We start from the raw sequence: 19,783 nt of genomic DNA on the forward strand, positions 1-19,783 counted from the left end.
GTCAACTGAGTTTAGTTTTTTAATGATTTCTGCTGGCGGTGTGTCTTCGGATTTTTTCAACGCAAAAAATGTGCCTTGGCTCAAAAAATTTTGAAAAACACTGCACTAGTCTAATGGGATCCAAAGTAAGAGTTTTTAGGGAGGTAATTCTAATATTGATTACATTATAGATGTTTTGTTTAATTTGCACCATGCATCCCTTGTATTGGATCTCATTAGCTTGTGCAGATGAAGTAGCTCTGTATTTATGCAGTAGGAACACAGCATCATGGAGTCACAACAACACAAACATGCACATTCTAAAACACTACAATAACCAACTAATGCCACAAGCAATGCACAAACTACACACAATCTGATGCTAAGACCAATTTAAAGGAGCCAACACTAAAAAAGGTGCAGAATGTGTCATCTGGGTACTATTCCAACTACTCTGATCTACACTGGGACATTACCTAGCCCATTTCATGATGGAAAGTTGAAAACTGCCGTCTAGGCTCATCCCGGTAAAGCTCATGAACAGATGGTTTGCTTTTGGGATGGGGAAGAAAAAAAAAATCAATGTGTTTTTAATCATCATTTGGTAGCGTCAGGCTCAAAATCATCCATATTCTGGCCAAATTTGGAGTGGAATGGGTACGGCAAAAGACAATTCCAGCTAGAAAATAAACATTCAACCCATGAAAAAAAACTAAAAATTTGACCAGGGTATGAACCATTTTGGGCTTGATTGCACAGCACAGCCCATTTGGATGAAATAATGCTGTCATGCCTTTTGAGCAAATTGGCAGAGTGGGAGAAAAGCTCACCTGTATTCACAGAAGGCGTCATCATTCATTGCTTGGGACTCCTCGTCAGGGTGGCGGTCTTCCTTCTCTTTTACTGCAAACAGGGGACATTTTGGCCATTAGATATAATGTTGTAGCATTTGGGCTGTCAGGAGGCACAATGTGAAAAACAGCTCAAAATGGCAGTGAAACATTTTGTTACATTTAATAAATAGCTGCATGTCAATGCTTTCACACAGAGGAAAGCATCACTTAACAGTCAAGCTAAAATAATCAGAAATTCACATGAAAGCATTGAGTGCATGCCAGGGTTAGAATACAAAAGATGGGAGTAAAAAGCTTTTTTGGGATAACAAAATATGGCACATTGTAAACATCCTATCAAGTCAGTACACAGAGAGCTTCTATTCTGCCTTTCTCTTTGTGTATTCACTCCTTGAAAAACACCAGTTGAACTTCAACAGGATGGAAAAAAAAGTTTCCATATAAAAGAGCAAGACGAGCGAAGACGGAGGAGAGGTCCAAAAGAGCTTGTGAAATGTTCAATACTTGTCAGAAACTACACAGGTTGAAGTGGGTTGCAAGGGAGACAGCTTGTGAGGAAAGAAAGTAGATTTGAGGAGGGTGAATTTGTCTTTGCTGCGAGGCGGCGCTGAGGCCCAGTGGGAGCGTGTGCAGAGGTTTGCAACAGAACCACCTGATTCCTTCTCATCTGTTTTGACAAAGGTTTTTAAGATATATTCACAAGTAAGATTCACTCAGGCATGCACACCGTCTCACGTGCAGTAGCAAGGTTTTTCTCATGAGCATTTAGCAGGACTTCATACTAACTAATGCACTGTAATAAGCAACTGACACATTTACGTCTCGCTAATTAATGCATTTTTTTTAAATTATGCTCTGACACAAAATGCTTTGGCTAAGGATGTTTGTTTTTTTCTGGATAAATATGCAGTTTGCTTAATGTGAAACTAAAAATCAGCATAGTGACATACAGTAATTGCTCCAAGTCTTCTATAGGTACTGAAGGCCTGATGTACTAAAGGTTTGCGTGTATTAAAACATGTGCAGACTTGTAAGCACACACAAAGGGAGGAGGAGAAGAGGAGGAAATGCAAATATTATTTAGCACCAAGTGTGATCTATCAAGGCTGAAACTGTTCTGCCGCCGCTCTTTTCCATCCATATTTAGTAGGTCTAGAAATGTTGTGCAGAAAGGAGAAAGGAGGCGATCACGCTACAGCTCTGTCATACCTATGCTTTTCAACATAAATGGAACATACAAATATTAGAATAATTATTAATAATAATAATAATAGGGATACGATTTATATAATGCTTTTCTAGACACAAGCCGCTTGATAGAGAAGTGGGAACCCATCATTCATTCACGCCTGGTGGTGGTAAGCTACATTTGTAGCCACAGCTGCCCTGCAGTGGACTGACTGAAATATTAGAATAATTATTAAGTAGTAATAATGGGGACGGCGTGGTTCAGTCGGTAGAGCGGCCGTGCCAGCAACTTGAGGGTTCCTGGTTCGATCCCCAGCTTGTCATGTCCGTTGTGTCCTTGAGCAAGACACTCTTTCTCCTGATGGGTTGTGTTTAGGGCCTTGCATCCATCAGTGTGTGAATGTGTGTGTGAATGGGTGAATGAGGAAATAGTGTCAAAGCATTTTGAGTACCTTAAAGGTAAAAAAAAGCATTATACAAGCATAGCCCATGTAATTGTAGATCTGCTGGATGACTTAAAGGGGCCCGGTTGTGCATAACCAACTTTTCTTACCTATTGGTATCTGTTTATGTGTGTTTGGGATCTGCATAATTCCCGAGAGTTTGAAATCATACAATGGAGGTATTGCGGAGATATTCAAAAAACAATCCTGCTTTCCTTCACACTTCAGTCAAATGAGCTGTTTAGAATTGACCTCATTTTTGACATTTTTCCCAGTTGTGACGCCAGCGGATATCTCCAAGCATCGTAGAACTTTACCCGAAGTGCTTTGTGTGAATCCGCCATTGTAATCCGACACTGTAATCAATAAGCTCCTCCATTTTCTATATCCTCTTGTTGTTGGGCAGACATTCGTACATGCACATGCATCCTCCGCTGTTTCCATTTGTAACACAAAGAAGCGTAAAGTAACTCCTATTTGTCAGTCGACTTGCTATAGAGGAGCTAAAAATGGCGACATGGCTGGCAGGAAAAAGACAAAGTCAAAGTGGAGCCACGTAAATAAGACTGCCCACAAAAGTAGTAGTAGTAGTAGTAGATCAGACGCAATAACACCCATTAATTGTACACACAATTTTATAGTTTGCTTTAGTGCAGAATATTTGGGTCTGTACTAGATCAGGCCATGAGTGTGTCGATTACAAACGCAAAAAAAACACTGTAGAATAATGATGTATAAGTTATCACATAACTCTTATGTTTAAAGGCCGTTGCTATGGTTATTATCAATTGTGCTGAAGTTGTACTTTTCTATCTGTGCAAAGGGACAACTTGCATTCTTGGATTGCAAATCGTCTCGTATCAGTGTTTGTGTCCAGACCCGGCCTGCTGACTGCCAAGCGCGAACATCGAGTACCGTGACGCAGACAAAGCAGAGACAGGGCGATATCACGAGTGTCAGCACATTTCCATTTCTGAATAATCATATATTGTGTCTAACTGGGGCTGCTGAAATTACCCCCTTCCTTCAGAAGCAGCCTCAGTGATGTAACCAGGGACCTCCCAAATAAATAGAGGAGCACGTGGGACAAGGGCTGGGCGATATATCGATATACTCAATATATCGCAGATTTTTCTCTGTGCGATATAGAAAATGACTATATCATGATATTCGAGTATACGTTCTCACGCAGTTGCTTTTAGCTGTGCATATAACACTGCATGCGTTTCCCACTCTTTCCTGTCTCTCCTTCTCACAGAGACTTAAAACAAGCGCACCTTCTTACATACGTCACGTGCGCAACGTCACACGCTCCCACGGAGCAGACAGGTAGCGACATGGTAACGTTAGCTCTGATGCTAACGGTGTGGTGCGAGTGGTAATACGAAAGAGAGAAGGTACAAATCTGGTAAGAAATGGAGGAACAATTAATTCCCAAGAAAAACAGCACGGAATCCATCGTCTGGCGGTGGTTTGGCTTCAAGCGGGAATATGTTGAACATTTATGCGGCAAAAGCGTTGCTACAAAAAGTAGCACCACTGCTAATGTAGCATCATTTGAAAAGTCACCAGCTAGAGAATGAAGAGTGCTTGAAACTGTGCATGTCTACATCTCTGTTCGGTGTCACACCTACAAAATTCCGAAGCAACTATTTCTAGATCAACACCGTATGAAAAAAAAAAGGAGATAACGTCCGCAGAAACCTACCACATAGCGAAGGACATATACTATTTGGTATGCAGCTCATTTTTATGTGACACTTATTGAAATATATTGTGTGACATCATGCACAAAAGTGCACTTTATTTGTTTTTAACTATTGTAGTGGCGTTCTGTACAAAAAGTGCACTTTAATTTAGTGTTGTTTTGATATGTCATCTTGGTGACATCATTCACAAAAGTGCACTAATAGCTTGTTTTAAAATGTCTCTGACAATCTCGCACTTTCTGTTTCGGAAATGACATGAATGTTTGTGCCACTGCTTAATAACTGTTTAATAAATACAGTTTTGGTCAATTTACTTAGTTGTGATTTCCCTCTCTGCATGAAAGTTTAAAGTTTGCAACTTTAAGGTTTTACTACTTACGTATAAAATACTACATGTCCCGGCAAGAAATCTGCGTTCAAAGAACTCCGGCTTATTAGTGATTCCCAGAGCCCAAAAAAAGTCTGCGGGCTATAGAACGTTTTCTATTCGGGCTCCAGTACTCTGAAATGCCCTCCCTGTAACAGTTAGAGATGCTACCTCAGTAGAAGCATTTAAGTCCCATCTTAAAACTAATTTGTATACTCTAGCCTTTAAATAGCCCCCCTTTTTTAGACCAGTTGATCTGCCGTTTCTTTTCTTTCTCCTCTGCTCCCCCCTATCCCTTGTAGAGGGGGAGACACACAGGTCCGGTGGCCATGGATGGGGTGCTGGCTGTCCAGAGTCGGGACCCGGGGTGGACCGCTCGCCTGTGTATCGGTTGGGAACATCTCTGCGCTGCTGACCTGTCTCCGCTCGGGATGGTTTCCTGCTGACCCCACTGTGGACTGGACTTTTACTGTTATGTTGGATCCACTATGGACTGTACTCTCACAATATTATGTCAGACCCACTCGACATCCATTGCATTCGGTCTCCCCTAGAGGGGGGGGGGGGTTACCCACATATGCGGTCCTCTCCAAGGTTTCTCATAGTCATTCACATCAACGTCCCACTGGGGTGAGTTTTTCCTTGCCCTTATGTGGGCTCTGTACCGAGGGTGTCGTTGTGGCTTGTGCGGCCCTTTGAGACACTTGTGATTTAGGGCTATATAAATAAACATTGATTGATTGATTGATTGATTGATAAAATGAGTATATATTAATGCAGTATGAAGAAGAATGTTTTAATGTAGACAAATAGAATCATCATACTGTTGTAATTATATGCATCAAGTGTTCATTCAAGGCTAATACAAAATATCGAGATATATATCGTGTATTGTGACATGGCCTAAAAATATCGAGATATTAATAAAAGGCTATATCGCCCAGCCCTATGTGGGACTGTACCTTAGAGCGTAGGTTGGAACTGTAACTAAGCGTACAGCCCAATACGTCTCTCCTCATGAGTAAAATTCAACTCTGTCTCTGCATGATTCCTTGCTTCTTGTCTGTTTAACCAGGGCCAGGTCAAAAAACGATGCCTAATATTCTTATTTCTCACAATCCAAATATGTCCAAATGGAATATTCTGTTCATCTATTCTCCATCTTTGCACCGCAATCCCCTCCTTTCTCACAGCAATGTGCGCGTCAGTTTGCATAGAAATTCCAGAAGTGCTTGATATTAGGGCTGGGCGATATGGACGAAAAAGTATATCTCAATATATTTTTACTTAAACTCGATGTTTGATTTATATCTCCATATATTTTCCGGTGAAAGTATACAAATAAAGATATTCCTTTTTGAGCGAGAATGACAACTGTACTATAAACAGTCAGTGGCACTTTTATTAACCTTTTAACTATTAACTTTTATTTATTTTTATTAGATGGGTATTAACAACACAGACAAAAAAAATGTTTAAATAGCAGAGAATTACATAACATAAATAAAATGTAGAAATATTATTTCTAAAATGAATAACATAGCTGTGCAAATAATACAACATGCATCAAACACAGCTAAAAAATACATTTGCAGGCAGGCACTTTTTAATTCCCAGTCGGCGATGTAATGGACTGTCACACACGTATGGTTCGTCCTACTAGAAGTGGTCAGCGCAAAGTAAGTGACTTGACTTAATTGTGCGGTTATGATCTTCCTCACTTCGGCGTACATTTTTGGCAGCATTGCTCGTGCAAAATATATTTGGCAACTCGAAAACAGTTTTGATTTGGGGTTACATGGTAAACAACTCAAATTAATGTTTTATCCAGACAAATACATTTGTACAAATGTGGCCAAGTAGACGCATTGTGGGTTTCCTGGACGTTGTCTACATCAGTGTTTTTCAACCACTGTGCCGCGGCACACAAGTGTGCCGTGATATATTGTCTGGTGTGCCGTGGGAAATTATGCATCTTTACCTAATTGGTCCAAAAAATATTTTTTTGCAAATCAATAATTATATGCTGACGACAATGTGTCGTTTCTTAGTGTCTGTGCTGTGTAAAACTCGGCAGGGTAACCATGTAATACTCCATTAGTCAGTAGGTGGCAGCAGGTAGCTAATTGCTTTTTTAAAAGTCGGAATGTGTCGGGTGAGACGAGGGGGATTTGTCGTGATCCCAATATGCAGACCACAGCGGGAGACAGGGTGCAGGTAAAAAGGTATGTAATGCTTAAACCAAAAATGAACAAAAGGGGTAGGGAAAGGAAAAGGCAATGGCTATGCAAAACGAAACAGAAACAAAATTCTGGACGACAGCAAACACTTACGCGTCCACAAAGTACATCCGTACATGACATGACAATCAACAATGTCCACACAAAGAAGGATAGCAACGACTTAAATAGCCTTGCTTGCTAACACCAAGCAGGTGCGTGGAATAGCGCTCAAAGGAAGACATGAAACTGCTACAAGAAAACACCAACAAAACAGGAAGGGTCACCAAAAAAACAGTGCAAGACAATAACTAAAGCGCTACACACAGGAAAACACAAACGAATAAGGCACGACGACCTGGTGGAGTTTAATTTTTTAACGTTTTCTGCTGGATTCTCCAGATTTTTTTATTAAAAAAATGTGCCTTGCCTTAAAAAGGTTGAAAAACACGCTATAAGAAAAATCCGGCTGCACCGAATGATAATATAAATACATTTAATAAAGTCAAATACAAATAAGGCAACAAGAGAAGTATCCCACACTTCTCATTTGTAAAGTGAATTTGTACAGCCGATATAGGCATCTTCATCAAAAATAGGATTTTCCTGAGAAGCTGGACAGGACAAAAAAAATAAAAAAAATAAAAAAATAAATCTAAGGAAAATAATCCCTCTGCAATCTTCCACTATTTTGTTTTAATATATTAACCACTCGCTTGAAGTTCCCTCTTCTCTTCTATGACTCCCTCGTCGTCATTTGGGAAGTCTGTTGTGATTTCCCTTCCTGGTTCGATGACCCGCCCTTTCTTGCTTCTAATTGGCCTGTCCCTAATGTTTTGCCTTAATTTTAACCAATTGTGACTCAGCATAGTAAACAATCAGCCAATCATGGTTATTCTTATACCTGCAAGCACGTCGTGGAAGGAAGAAGGGGAGGGGTTCCGTAGCCCATGGAGGAGGAGCGGGGGAGAATCAAGGAACACAACAAATAAGCGGCTTTTGGATGGATGGCCATTTTAACGTGAAATAAATGATATCGATATTACGATATTTTCTTATTTCATATCCTGTTTAAAAATATATCAATATATTTTACAAACTCAATATATCGCCCAGCCCTACTAAATATAGACACAAAACAGCGGCCGTGAAACAGTTTCAGTCTTGATAAATCACATTGCGAGTGCTACAGGACTGTCTAAGAAAAAAAAAAGTCCTTTATTTTCTGTAATGCAACTAAAAACATGAAAATGTCACACATTCTGGATTCAATACACATCAACTGAAATATTGCAAGCCTTTTATTATTTTAATATTGCTGATTATGGCATACAGCTTAAGAAAACTCAAAAATCCTATATAAAAAAAATTAGAATATTTCCTCAGACCAAGTAAAAAAAAAAGATTTATAACAGCAAAACAAAATCAATCATTTGAAAATGTCAATTAATGCACTCAGTACTTGGTTGGGAATCCTTTTGCCCGGATTACTGCACCAATGCGGCGTGGCATGGAGGCAATCAGCCTGTGGCATTGCTGAGGTGTTATGGATGCTTCAACAGCGGCCTTTAGCTCATTTGCATTATTGGGTCTGGTGTCTTTCAGCTTCTTCTTCACAATACCGCACAAATTCTCTATGGGGTTCAGGTCAGGGGAGTTGGCAGGCCAATCGAGGATAGTAATACCATGGTCAGTACACCAGTTACTGGTGGTTTTGGCACTGTGGGCAGGGCCCAGATCATGCTGGAAAGTGAAATCATCATCTCCATAGAGCTTTTCAACAGATGGAAGCATGTAGTGCTCAAAAATCTCTTGGTTCACAGCTGCATTGACTCTGGACTTGATGAAACACAGTGGACCAAAACCAGCAACTGACATGGCTCCCCAAACCATTGCTGACTGTGGGAATTTCATGCTGGATTTCAAGCACCTTGGATTTTGCTCCTCTCCAGCCTTCCTCCAGACTCTACCGCCTTGACCTCCAAATAAAATACAAAACTTGTGTTCGTCTGAAAACAGGACTCTGGACCACTCTGCAACTGTCCAGTGCTTCTTTTCCATAACCCAAGTCAGACGCTTCTTCCGTTGTCTTGAGTTCAGGAGTGGCTTGACCATGGGAATACGGCTATTGTAGCTGTATCTGTTGAAAAGCTCTATGGAGATGATGATTTCATTTTCCAGCATGATCTGGCACCTGCCCACAGTGCCAAAACCACCAGTAACTGGTGTACTGACCATGGCATTACTGTTCTCAATTGGCCTGCAAACTCGCCTGACCTGAAACCCCATAGAGAATTTGTGGGGTATTTTGAAGAAGAAGCTCAAAGACACCAGACCCAATAATGCAAATGAGCTAAAGGCCGCTATTGAAGCATCCATAACACCTCAGCAATGCCACAGGCTGATTAACTCCATGTCACGTCGCATTGATGCAGTAATCCGGGCAAAATAATTCCCAACCAAGTACTGAGTGCATTAATTGACATTTTCAAATGTTTGATTTTGTTTTGCTGTTATAAATCTTTTTTTTTTACTTGGTCTGAGGATATACTCTAATTTTTTGAGATAGGATTTTTGAGTTTTTTTAAGCTGTATGTCATAATCAGCAATATTAAAATAATAAAAGGCTTGCAATATTTCAGTTGATGTGTAATGAATTTTCATGTTTTTAGTTGCATTACAGAAAATAAAGGACTCTATGACAATATTCTAATTTTCTGAGACAGTCCTGTAAATGATTATATTTGCATCTTATCCTCCCTGTATTGTGTGTTCTGTTAATCAGTATATTTTATGCCCCTAAATGAAGACAGACACGCTACATGGATTGCGATCCTTATTTTGTTCACACAATCCTCAGCTTTGTATGTTTTAATCATTTCAACACATACAGGTCAGACCCTTTGAGTGGAGGAAGTCTATTTTTGTACAAAACCCACACAATTGTCATGAGAAAGCCTTGAGCCTCAAGATGGTTTAGTAATTGGTGTCAAGCCTCTTGCAGGGTTGTATGTACAAGCAGCAAACATGCATGCATGATGCCAAGAATTTGGGGTTTTGGGGTTGAGGCCCGCTCTTTTCAGAAAGTCAACAAAAATGAGTCAATCAAAAAGTTGGACGATATTGAGGTATACATATTTTGATTGACTTCCAAAAGAACAAAGGAGAGCCAAAACCGAACCCCAGAGAAAAGACTAACTGACCTTTGTCCATGGCGAGCATTTCTTGTTGCCCGGGCGGTGGCGTACCTGCATATTTGCCACCTTTGTTTCTCCGCATAAAGCAGACGGTGAGGACGACGAGCGTGAGGAGCGCCACCGCACACATGGTCCCGATGAACCAGCCCCTGGTAGAGCTGCTTCTCTGGTTACCTGCCACACCTGCAGACAACCACAGCAAACATTTCAGCTCAAACACCATGGAAGTTTTGAATTGGAAACATAACACAAAAAGCATTGGGTGACAAGACAAGACAAACACACATACATCACATGTGCTATCTAAGTATTGTTATGCTACAGTAGAACAGGAACTACACACAACACAAAGTTTGTCCCCTCTCACCTGTGACTTGCGTCTGGATAACGTCTTCGAAAATACTAGCATTATCGAGCAACGCCTTGGCCATGAGGCGCACCGTGTACACCGTCCCAGGTTTGAGGCCGCCAATTACATGGAAGCTTTGAGACGTGTTTACCGCCTCGGAAATGCGCCAGTTACCGTCACCTACACACAAGCGAAGCAAGTGCACAACTTAAAACAGTTGTCCCGACAATATATACTGTACTGACCTAAATATAAGACTGTATTTGTACCAGAGGGAAAAAAGAATGAAAAATGAATTGCGTGTGTCTAATAGATGGTGCCGACAACTCGCCCCCAAGTAAGTCAGAGCTTTTCTTCCTGTCACACCAGTGAGATGAGATATTGGTGATCAATGAAGAATCAAACTGCCCGCAGGTAAGACATATGATATTTATCAGGGGTTCCCAAAATTTTTGACTCAGGGGCCGCATTGGGTTAAAAAAATGTGGCCGGGGCCGGGCTGTAAAAAAAAAAATATATATATATATATATATATATATATATATATATATAAATATATATATACCTGTATATACACATACATATATATAGAGTCAAGATTTCTGTGGTTTATCCATTATACAGCGCTCAATACCGGGGTAGAGCGGAATAAACGTTCGGTCAGGAAAAACACAGAGGCTATTTCATCCCTACAAGCCTGTTTCGCAAGTTTCCCCTAATTCTTGGAATTTTTGGGATTTTATCAAATCCCCTGATGAGCAGGGAAACCTGCGAAACAGGCTTGTAGGGATGATATAGCCTCTGTGTTTTTCCTGACCTAACGTTTAAAAAAAAATTATATATATATATATATATATATATATATATATATATATATATATATATGTATATATATATATATATATATATATATATATGTATATATATATATATATATATATATATATATATATATATATATATATATATATATATATATATATATTCCGAGTGTGATGAAGTCACGTTATCGATGGGAAAATGCATTTTTGGACAATATGATTTGCCTGAGCGGCTAGGAGACATCGAGAGTAACAAGCAGTAAAAAATGGATTAGAAAGGACAGATTTTAAAAAATTATAATAACATTTAATTTTTTCGATGTTTTTTTAAACTTGAGACTTCCGTATGTTGGGGAGCCCTGATATAGATATGTTTAATTGCAATCATTGATAGGATGTAACAATATCAGAATAATAATAATACTAATAATATTGGATTAGATTTATATAACACTCCTCTAGACACTCAAAGCGCTTCACAGAGAACTGAGAAGCCATCATTCATACCTAGGTGGTGGTAAGCTACATTTGTAGCCACAGCTGCCCTGGTGTAGACTGACAAAAGCCTGGCTGCCAATTTGTGCCTAAAGCATCTCCGACCACCACCAAACATTCATACACTGGTAGCAAGGCGGGTGAATTGTCTTGCCCAAGGACACAACGGCCCTGACTAGGATGGTGGAAGCTGGAATGGAACCCTCAAGTTCCTGGACCGCCACTCTACCATCTGAGCCACGCTGCCCCAATAGGACAATTTCATATCACGGTTATTGTTACCAAACCAGCGGTTATCATTTTTATTACAGTATTCTTGAATGTACTTATACACACACTGAACTCTTTTGACCAAGTCTTATTTCAAAGAAGTGTTAATATAAATATAAACACAATACACTTTGTTGGTAGAAGAAACATTTAAAATTGTTTTGGCTTCTGAGAGCCGTATTATGTTTGAGCGTTTTTGATTTATTTTCCTTTGTAAAGGTTTTAGAGTTAGTTAACTTAAATTCCCTTGTATTTATGTTAGCATTTAAGTTAGTAAGCCAGCCTTGAGCAGAAAAGGTCTGTAAGTCTATCGAAGTGCGTTTTACAACAATTTGAATACAAAATGGTAACACTAACCCTCGGGGTTAATTACCATTTTATAATTAATATCGTCAATTGTTACATCCTTATTCACTGATCCTGAGAAGATTAAAAAATTGGCCTTGAAAAGGACCAGCCATTTTATATTCAGGGTCTTCTTATGTCTGGGTCAGTACAGTATAAAATATGGTACTGCCGCTACAGTAGAACCTCTAAACTTGAACACCCCCTGCACAATTTATCAACATCTTTACAGCAGTGATTCTCAAACTTTGGTATGTGTCCCACTAGGTTGCATCTAGTGGTATGCCAACAATCACTTGATTTAAGTACTGTGTTACTATATAAGTACTGTATGTTACTATATTCAAACTACGTGGTACTGTTCAAACTGTGTGTAATGTTACAGTGGCCAAAAATGTTAAACATATACTTGTTAAACACAACCTCTGCCTTGTTTTTTAATGAACACTTGGGCCTACTGTGCTACTGTATTTCAATGGTGGCCATTATGGTGGTAACTGGAGAGCCAAGTTTTTTCTGAGGTGGTACTTGGTGAAAAAACATTTTAGAAGCAAGGCTTTAAAGAAATTATGTCTTTGAGCTGTGGAGTTCCAACCAACTTTTTCTCATTGCACTACACCGCTTGAGTCTTGAAGGACTCATTTTGGGTGTTTTTGCAACACTTATTCCAACAGAAAGACCGGCCTCAATAAGGGAAAAGAAGAACAAAGGTAATAATTATGTTATTAGAGGGTCCACTGTATATTATCATTGAACTCAACTTTATATTTTGGGTAACACTTTAGTATGGGGAACATAGTCACCATTAATTAGTTGCTTATTAAAGTAACAAAGACTTAATTTAGAGTTATTTGGACACTAGGGGAACATATAAGGGTTAGGGTTGGGGCAGTGGTTCTTAACCTGGGTTCGATCGAACCCTAGGGGTTCGGTGTGTCGGGCTCAGGGGTTCGGCGCCATACCAACCAAAGCCCACACCCAAACCCTCCACGTGCAAGACCGAATCCACCCAAAAAAAGTCACTTAACAAGAAGCCAAAAAGTGCAAAAACAACAATGCTCGCGCCGGAGCCGTGAAAGACTGCAGGGACACAACATTAGGTACACCTGCAGACTGCAGCACGGATTTCATATTTCATTCATTCACAACTCCTCCAACATGAACACCACTGTTCCCGCACTTATAAGTAAAGGTAAGACCATAATAAGGTTTTTTTTTATTAAATGTGCTTTTTTGTGTGCTACAGTTTGTATGTGTAAAGTTAAAGTTAAGTTAAAGTACCAATGATTGTCACACACACACACACACTAGGTGTAACACAATTTGTCCTCTGCATTTGACCCATCCCCTTGATCACCCCCTGGGAGGTGAGGGGAGCAGTGGGCAGCAGCGGCGCCGCGCCCGGGAATAATTTTTGGTGATTTAATAACCCCCAATTCCAACCCTTGATGCCGAGTGCCAAGCAGGGAAGAATGCTGGTATGAGCTTTTAAACACAACCCGTTAACTACTGCCAATCAAATGGTGAATAAGATACTCTTTAGGGTTCATATGTTTGTAAATCTGACTGTGATGAAGTCAGTGCCTCACCAGCCATGAACCTCACCGCACGTCACTGGCCTAACCCTCTAACCCTGGCCCTAACCCTCCAACCCTAACCCTAACCAAATAACTCTAAATTAAGTCTTTTTTACTTAGAATATGTTCCCCTAGTGTCCAAAAAACTCTAAATTAAGTCTTTGTTACTTAGAATATGTTCCCCATATTAAAGTGGCACCAAAAACATATAACTTCGTCTTGAATTTGAATGTATTTTATTTTTTTTTTCACTAAAGAAGGGTTCGGTGAATGCGCATATGAAACTGGTGGTGTTCAGTACCTCCAACAAGGTTAAGAACCACTGGGTTAAGGTTACTAATAAGCAATAAATATTGAGGTAACACTCTTAGTTAATGGCTTACTGGTTGTATAATAAGGCCATGCAGAATAAGGCATTGATAAGTACTTAATAATGATTAATTAAGAGCCAATATGTTACTAATGTGCATGTTAATAAGCAACTAATTAATGGTGGATATGTTCCCCATACTAAAGTGTTACCATATTTAGATATAACTGTCCATGTTGCAACTTAAGGCGATGTACCCCTAAAACTAATTTCAGACTGGAACCGGAGAAAGAAGCTTACGGTTATTCATATAGGCCACGTAAAGCTGCGAGTCCTGCTGCTCCTCCCTGGCAGTCCAGCTGATTTTGGCATAGGTGTCACTCACATAAGAGCTTATGTTCAACAGGCCTGGAGCTGATAAAGGAAATGCAGAAACGAGGAGGAGACAGAGAGAGAGAAAACACACCGACAGGCACAGAAAAGAAGGCAGGAAAAGAAGATTAGCAGTGGCAAATAGGATCCCCCCCCCCACAGTTTGAGAACAGTACATCTTGCAAAAAGAAAAAAAACAAAAACGGAGATGACAGTTAAAAAAGGCAACCCCGATCCCCCAGAATTAATTGAGCGGTGCTGGATTTGGGACTCATAAAGGGGCGATATAACACTGGTGGGCGGGAGTGACATCTAGTCCTCTCTACAGCACAGTCGGTGCCTCACACAAGCATGCGCGAACACCGGAACAGATTGAAGCAACTCAATGCCTGCAGGCTTATTGTTAGTTGAAAGTTCAGATACATGAAGACAGGTTGTGTGAACATTTGCAAGTGGGAGCCGTGTACCCAAAGACGGAGGACGAGCAGTAGTGCCTGGGATAGAGCGGGGGAAGGAGACAGAGCAGATGTGGCCTGAAATGAGAGAAGAAACCTCAGATGTTTAAATTCCTGCATCTGTGCTAGTCAGACCTACATGAAAACACAAAACACACAAACTAATACAATAAAAAAAAAAACATTTAAGTAGAACCTCTAAGGAAGGCCTAACATTGGGACGTACAGCCGTGGACAAAAGTTGTAAAGAACATAATGTCATGGCTGTCTTGAGTTTCCAATCATTTCTACAACTCTTATTTTTTTGTGATAGAGTGATTGGAGCACATACTTGTTGGTCACAAAAAAAATATTCATGAAGTTTGGTTCTTTTATGAATTTATTATGGGTCTACTGAAAATGTGACCACATCTGATGGGTCAAAATAAATACATACAGCAATGTTAATATTTGGTTACATGTCCCTTGGCAGGTTTCACTGCAATAAGGCACTTTTGGTTGCCATCCACAAGCTTTTGGCAAGCTCCTGGTTGAATTTTGACCACTCTTCTTGACAAAATGTGTGCAGTTCAGCTAAAGTTGTTGGTTTTCTGACATGTACTTGTTTCTTCAGCATTCTTCAGTCATGACTTTGCGATGGCCATTCTAAAACCTTAATTGTAGCCTGATTTAGCCATTCTTTTACCACTTTTGACGTTTGTTTGGGGTCATTGTCCTGTTGGAACACCCAACCCCCGGGCTGATGATTTTAGGTTGTCCTAAAGAATTTGGAGGTAATCCTCCTTTTTCATTGTCCCATTTACTCTCTGTAAAGCACCAGTTCCATTGGCAGCAAAACAGGCCCAGAGCAAAATACTACCACCACCATGCTTGACGGTGGGTTGGTGTTCCTGGGATTAAAGGCCTCACCTTTTCTCCTCCAAACATATTGCTGGGTATTGTGGCCAAACAGCTCAATTTTTGTTTCATCTGACACCACATAGACAAAGGTAAGACCTTATGAAGGAAAGTTAGTTGGTCAGATGAAACAAAAATTGAGCTGCTTGGCCACAATACCCAGCAATATGTTTGGAGGAGAAAAGGTGAGGCCTTTAATCCCAGGAACACCTTACCTACCGTCAAGAATGGTGGTGGTAGTATTATGCTCTGGGCCTGTTTTGCTGCCAATGGAACTCGTGCTTTATAGAGAGTAAATGGGACAATGAAAAAAGAGGATTACATCCAAATTCTTCAGGACAACCTAAAATCATCAGCCCAGAGGTTGGGTCTTGGGCACAGTTGGGTGTTCCAACAGGACACTGACCCCAACACACGTCAAAAGTGGTTAAGGAATGGCTAAATCAGGCTAGAATTAAGGTTTTAGAATGGCCTTCCCAAAGTCCTGACTTAAACGTGTGGACAATGCTGAAGAAACAAGCACATGTCAGAAAACCAACAAATTTAGCTGAACTGCACCAATTTTGTCAAGAGGAGTGGTCAAAAATTCAACCAGAAGCTTGTGGATGGCTACCAAAAGCGCCTTATTGCAGTGAAACTTGCCAAGGGACATGTAACCAAATATTAACATCGCTGTATGTATACTTTTGACACAGCAGATTTGGTCACATTTTCAGTAGACCCATAATAAATTCATAAAAGAACCAAACTTCATGAATGTTTTTGTGACCAACAAGTATGTGCTCCAATCACTCTATCACAAAAAAGTAAGAGTTGTAGAAATTATTGGAAACTCAAGACAGCCATGACATTATGTTCTTTACAAGTGTATGTAAACTTTTGACCACGACTGTATTTGCGGTCCTATAAAACAAAAGAATGCTTCTGTCACATATACAAGACCTTTGACTAATGTTTTGTACAAGATCTTGAAAAGTAGGAGAGCACGCCTGTCATGTGAAGCAGGGGTGAACAACTTGTTTTTATTGAGGGCCACGTCGCAGTTGTGGCTTCCCTCAAAGGGCCGCTTGTAACAGTAATTATGTATGAATATAAATGCACATTAGCCTCGTTACACAATTTGCATGCGCAATTGTGTTTAAATATTATATGTTTTACCGAGAGATTGACGGATAACTTGCTTTGAAATCCTAAGCCAACTTGACAAGCAGATAATTATGTATTTATTATTGATAACCAGAAACAAAATGCTTGAAATATCTTGTTGCATGCACAGATAATATTAAAGTTTAGAAGATACACTGTTTAAATAGATTCACATCCAAATCGCGATTTTTATTTTTTCTTAAATCAGTTCAGAATTTTAAAGGGTTCACTTAAAAAAATATATGTTTGCCAAATAAATATGTTTTTATTTTTATTTCAATTGTCTTGTAAATTTGTATCCTACGTATTGTATAAGTGGGATTGGGTTCGAGTTAGGGTTGCTCTATTTGCTTGAATTAGATTGATTAACATTCTGTGATTTTTGTAAATACTATTTTAAAAATAGATTTATAAAAAATACATTCTTCTATAAGTCATATGTCAACAGCCAAGAGGAGCTTTTGTGACCTGTAACCTGTTTTGAAAAGGTTTCCTTATGATTACGAGAATTGTGTTGAATCGAGAATCAATTCTGAATTTAACTGTCATCCCGAGAACCAGAATTGAATCACGAGGTGCCCATAGATTCCCACCTCACATGTGCAGTATTTTTTTTTCTGTCAAAATAAAAACACAAAAACTTTTAGCCATAAAGTATTTTTTGACGCACATTATATCCTGCCTTTGGCTGGCTACAACAGCACTGTGTGACTTGGGTTTAACACCTGTGATGTAAAGGATATTTGACCAGCATTTCTGCAGCAGGTCCTTAAAACAACTAAACTTCCCTGTTATATAGAACAGACTGTATTTTCCGGACTACTTTTTTCCCAAGCTTTGAACCCTGCGGCTTATACAAAGATGCGGCTAATCTATGCATGTGTCTTTGCTGCAGGCTAAATCATGGAATGGACTAAGCAAAGAAAATCAAACAACATTGTAAAATGATCCTCTTTAAGAAACTGTTCAAACTCAAAGTGTTTACAAAGTACAAGAAAAAAAAATCATGATAAACATCTTGAACCTTATTAAAAAAGGAGAGCATCTTATTCATATCATAAAGGATGAATAAATACATCAATTATTTTTCTGTTTTGTTTTATCAACCGTTTTACTGCTGTGTTACAGGTACTGTTTGGAAACAATTCAGGTATGTAAAAAAACAGTTACAAAATCTTTCGTTGCAGATATTTCATTTCACAACGTATCGGTATATATCTGCGGCCAATAAATGAAGAAATATTTTTTCTTCTAAAATTTAGGGTAGGGTTTATAGTCCGGAATTACGGTATTTTACTTTTTTTTTTGGCATAGTGCTTCAGTTTTAATTAAAGACTTGTGGTGTAGTCGTTACAGAATCACGACCAAACTAGAGCCTCTAACTAAAACAGTGGTTCTTAACCTTGTTCGAGGTACCGAACCCCACCAGTTTCATATGTGCATTCACCGAACCCTTTTTAGCGAAAAATATATATATATTTTTTTTCAAATTCAAGACGAAGTTATATGTTTTTGGTAACACTTTAGTATGGGGACCATATTCTAAGTAACAAAGACTTAATTTAGAGTTATTTGGTTAGGGTTGGGGTTAGGGTTAGAGGGTTAGGGCCAGGGTTAGAGGGTTAGGCGTATAATAAGGCCATACCGAATAAGGCATTAATAAGTACTTAATAATGACTAGTTAAGAGCCAATATGTTACTAATTTGCATGTTAATAAGAAACTAATTAATGGTGAATCTGTTCCCCATACTAAAGTGTTACCATGTTTTATTACTGGTGCACAAAATGAACCGTGCATGAACATCACCTTGTTCAAACAACAAATCCAACACAGTGCATAGACTCACAACAAATTACACACCTGCAAATCAGTCTGACTTTTGCTGTTGCCGTATCCGTAATACGCCGATAGGGAGAAGTTTTTATTTACATGACGAGTCGGGTGTGTCTTGACCTCCGCCGAACCCCTGAGCCCGACACACCGAACCCCTAGGGTTCGATCAAACCCAGGTTAAGAACCACTGAACTAAAAGTTACAGCCCCGTATTGTTCACGTTTCAGCACGATGATTAGTGGTTAACTTCTTCTTACACTATAGAAAACACTAGTTTCTGGAAACATGTCTATGGATATTCTCATTCATCCAAGTCATTGTAATCTCAGGGCATCCATTCGATCGCAACTAGTTTAAGTCTAAGTCTATGAGCATGAACTGATGAAGCCTACTCGGATGAGAGGCAAAACGTCTTTTAACACAAACCGAACAGTCCAGTTGCGATCAATTGATTGCCTTGAGAATAGTTTCTGGAAAAGATTGCATTTCACTTTAGAGGTTACACTGTATAATAAACTATGCAAATAAATACAACATTGCTGGTACTACTGGGAAACTGATGGCTGAAGCAGACTGTTCAATAAAAAGCAGCCCTAAATGTCAGCGCTAGAATACATGTCAACAACTGTGACATCAGTTAGTCTACTCTAAGGCATCCCATACTGAAGTCTAGAGCACATCTCTCACTACTTCAACATCAGTGGACTGCTAGCTGGAGGCGGTCATACATACCGCTCTCAACAGAGACCTCAGCTGCAGTCAGCAACAATGTGAGATAAAAAAAGGAAAGCAAAACCACAGATTATTACTGACGTTTTCAATAGAATGCCAGTTTTAGGGTTTGGACACACATACACACACACACACACACACACACGGACTACAGACACATGCATAATTCTGAAGTTTACTACAGTTTTGCATTCCGCTGTACACAGATGGACGACTGAATGGG

The 19,783-nt window shown here is 39.5% G+C and overlaps 1 protein-coding gene across 1 annotated transcript in view; it reads right to left on the reverse strand.

Moving 5' to 3' along the window:
• LOC133616908 (neural cell adhesion molecule L1-like protein) overlaps positions 1 to 19,783 on the reverse strand; it is a 161,900-nt gene that overhangs the window by 35,932 nt on the left and 106,185 nt on the right. The window contains exons 24-25 of the mRNA XM_061976487.1: positions 9,963 to 10,139; positions 810 to 882 (exon numbers count right to left, since the gene is read on the reverse strand). Coding sequence (XP_061832471.1) covers positions 810 to 882; positions 9,963 to 10,139 — 250 coding nt within the window. The remainder of the gene's footprint in view (positions 1 to 809; positions 883 to 9,962; positions 10,140 to 19,783) is intronic.

The sequence above is a fragment of the Nerophis lumbriciformis genome, linkage group LG01, assembly GCF_033978685.3.
Source record: "Nerophis lumbriciformis linkage group LG01, RoL_Nlum_v2.1, whole genome shotgun sequence".
Lineage (NCBI taxonomy): Eukaryota > Metazoa > Chordata > Actinopteri > Syngnathiformes > Syngnathidae > Nerophis > Nerophis lumbriciformis.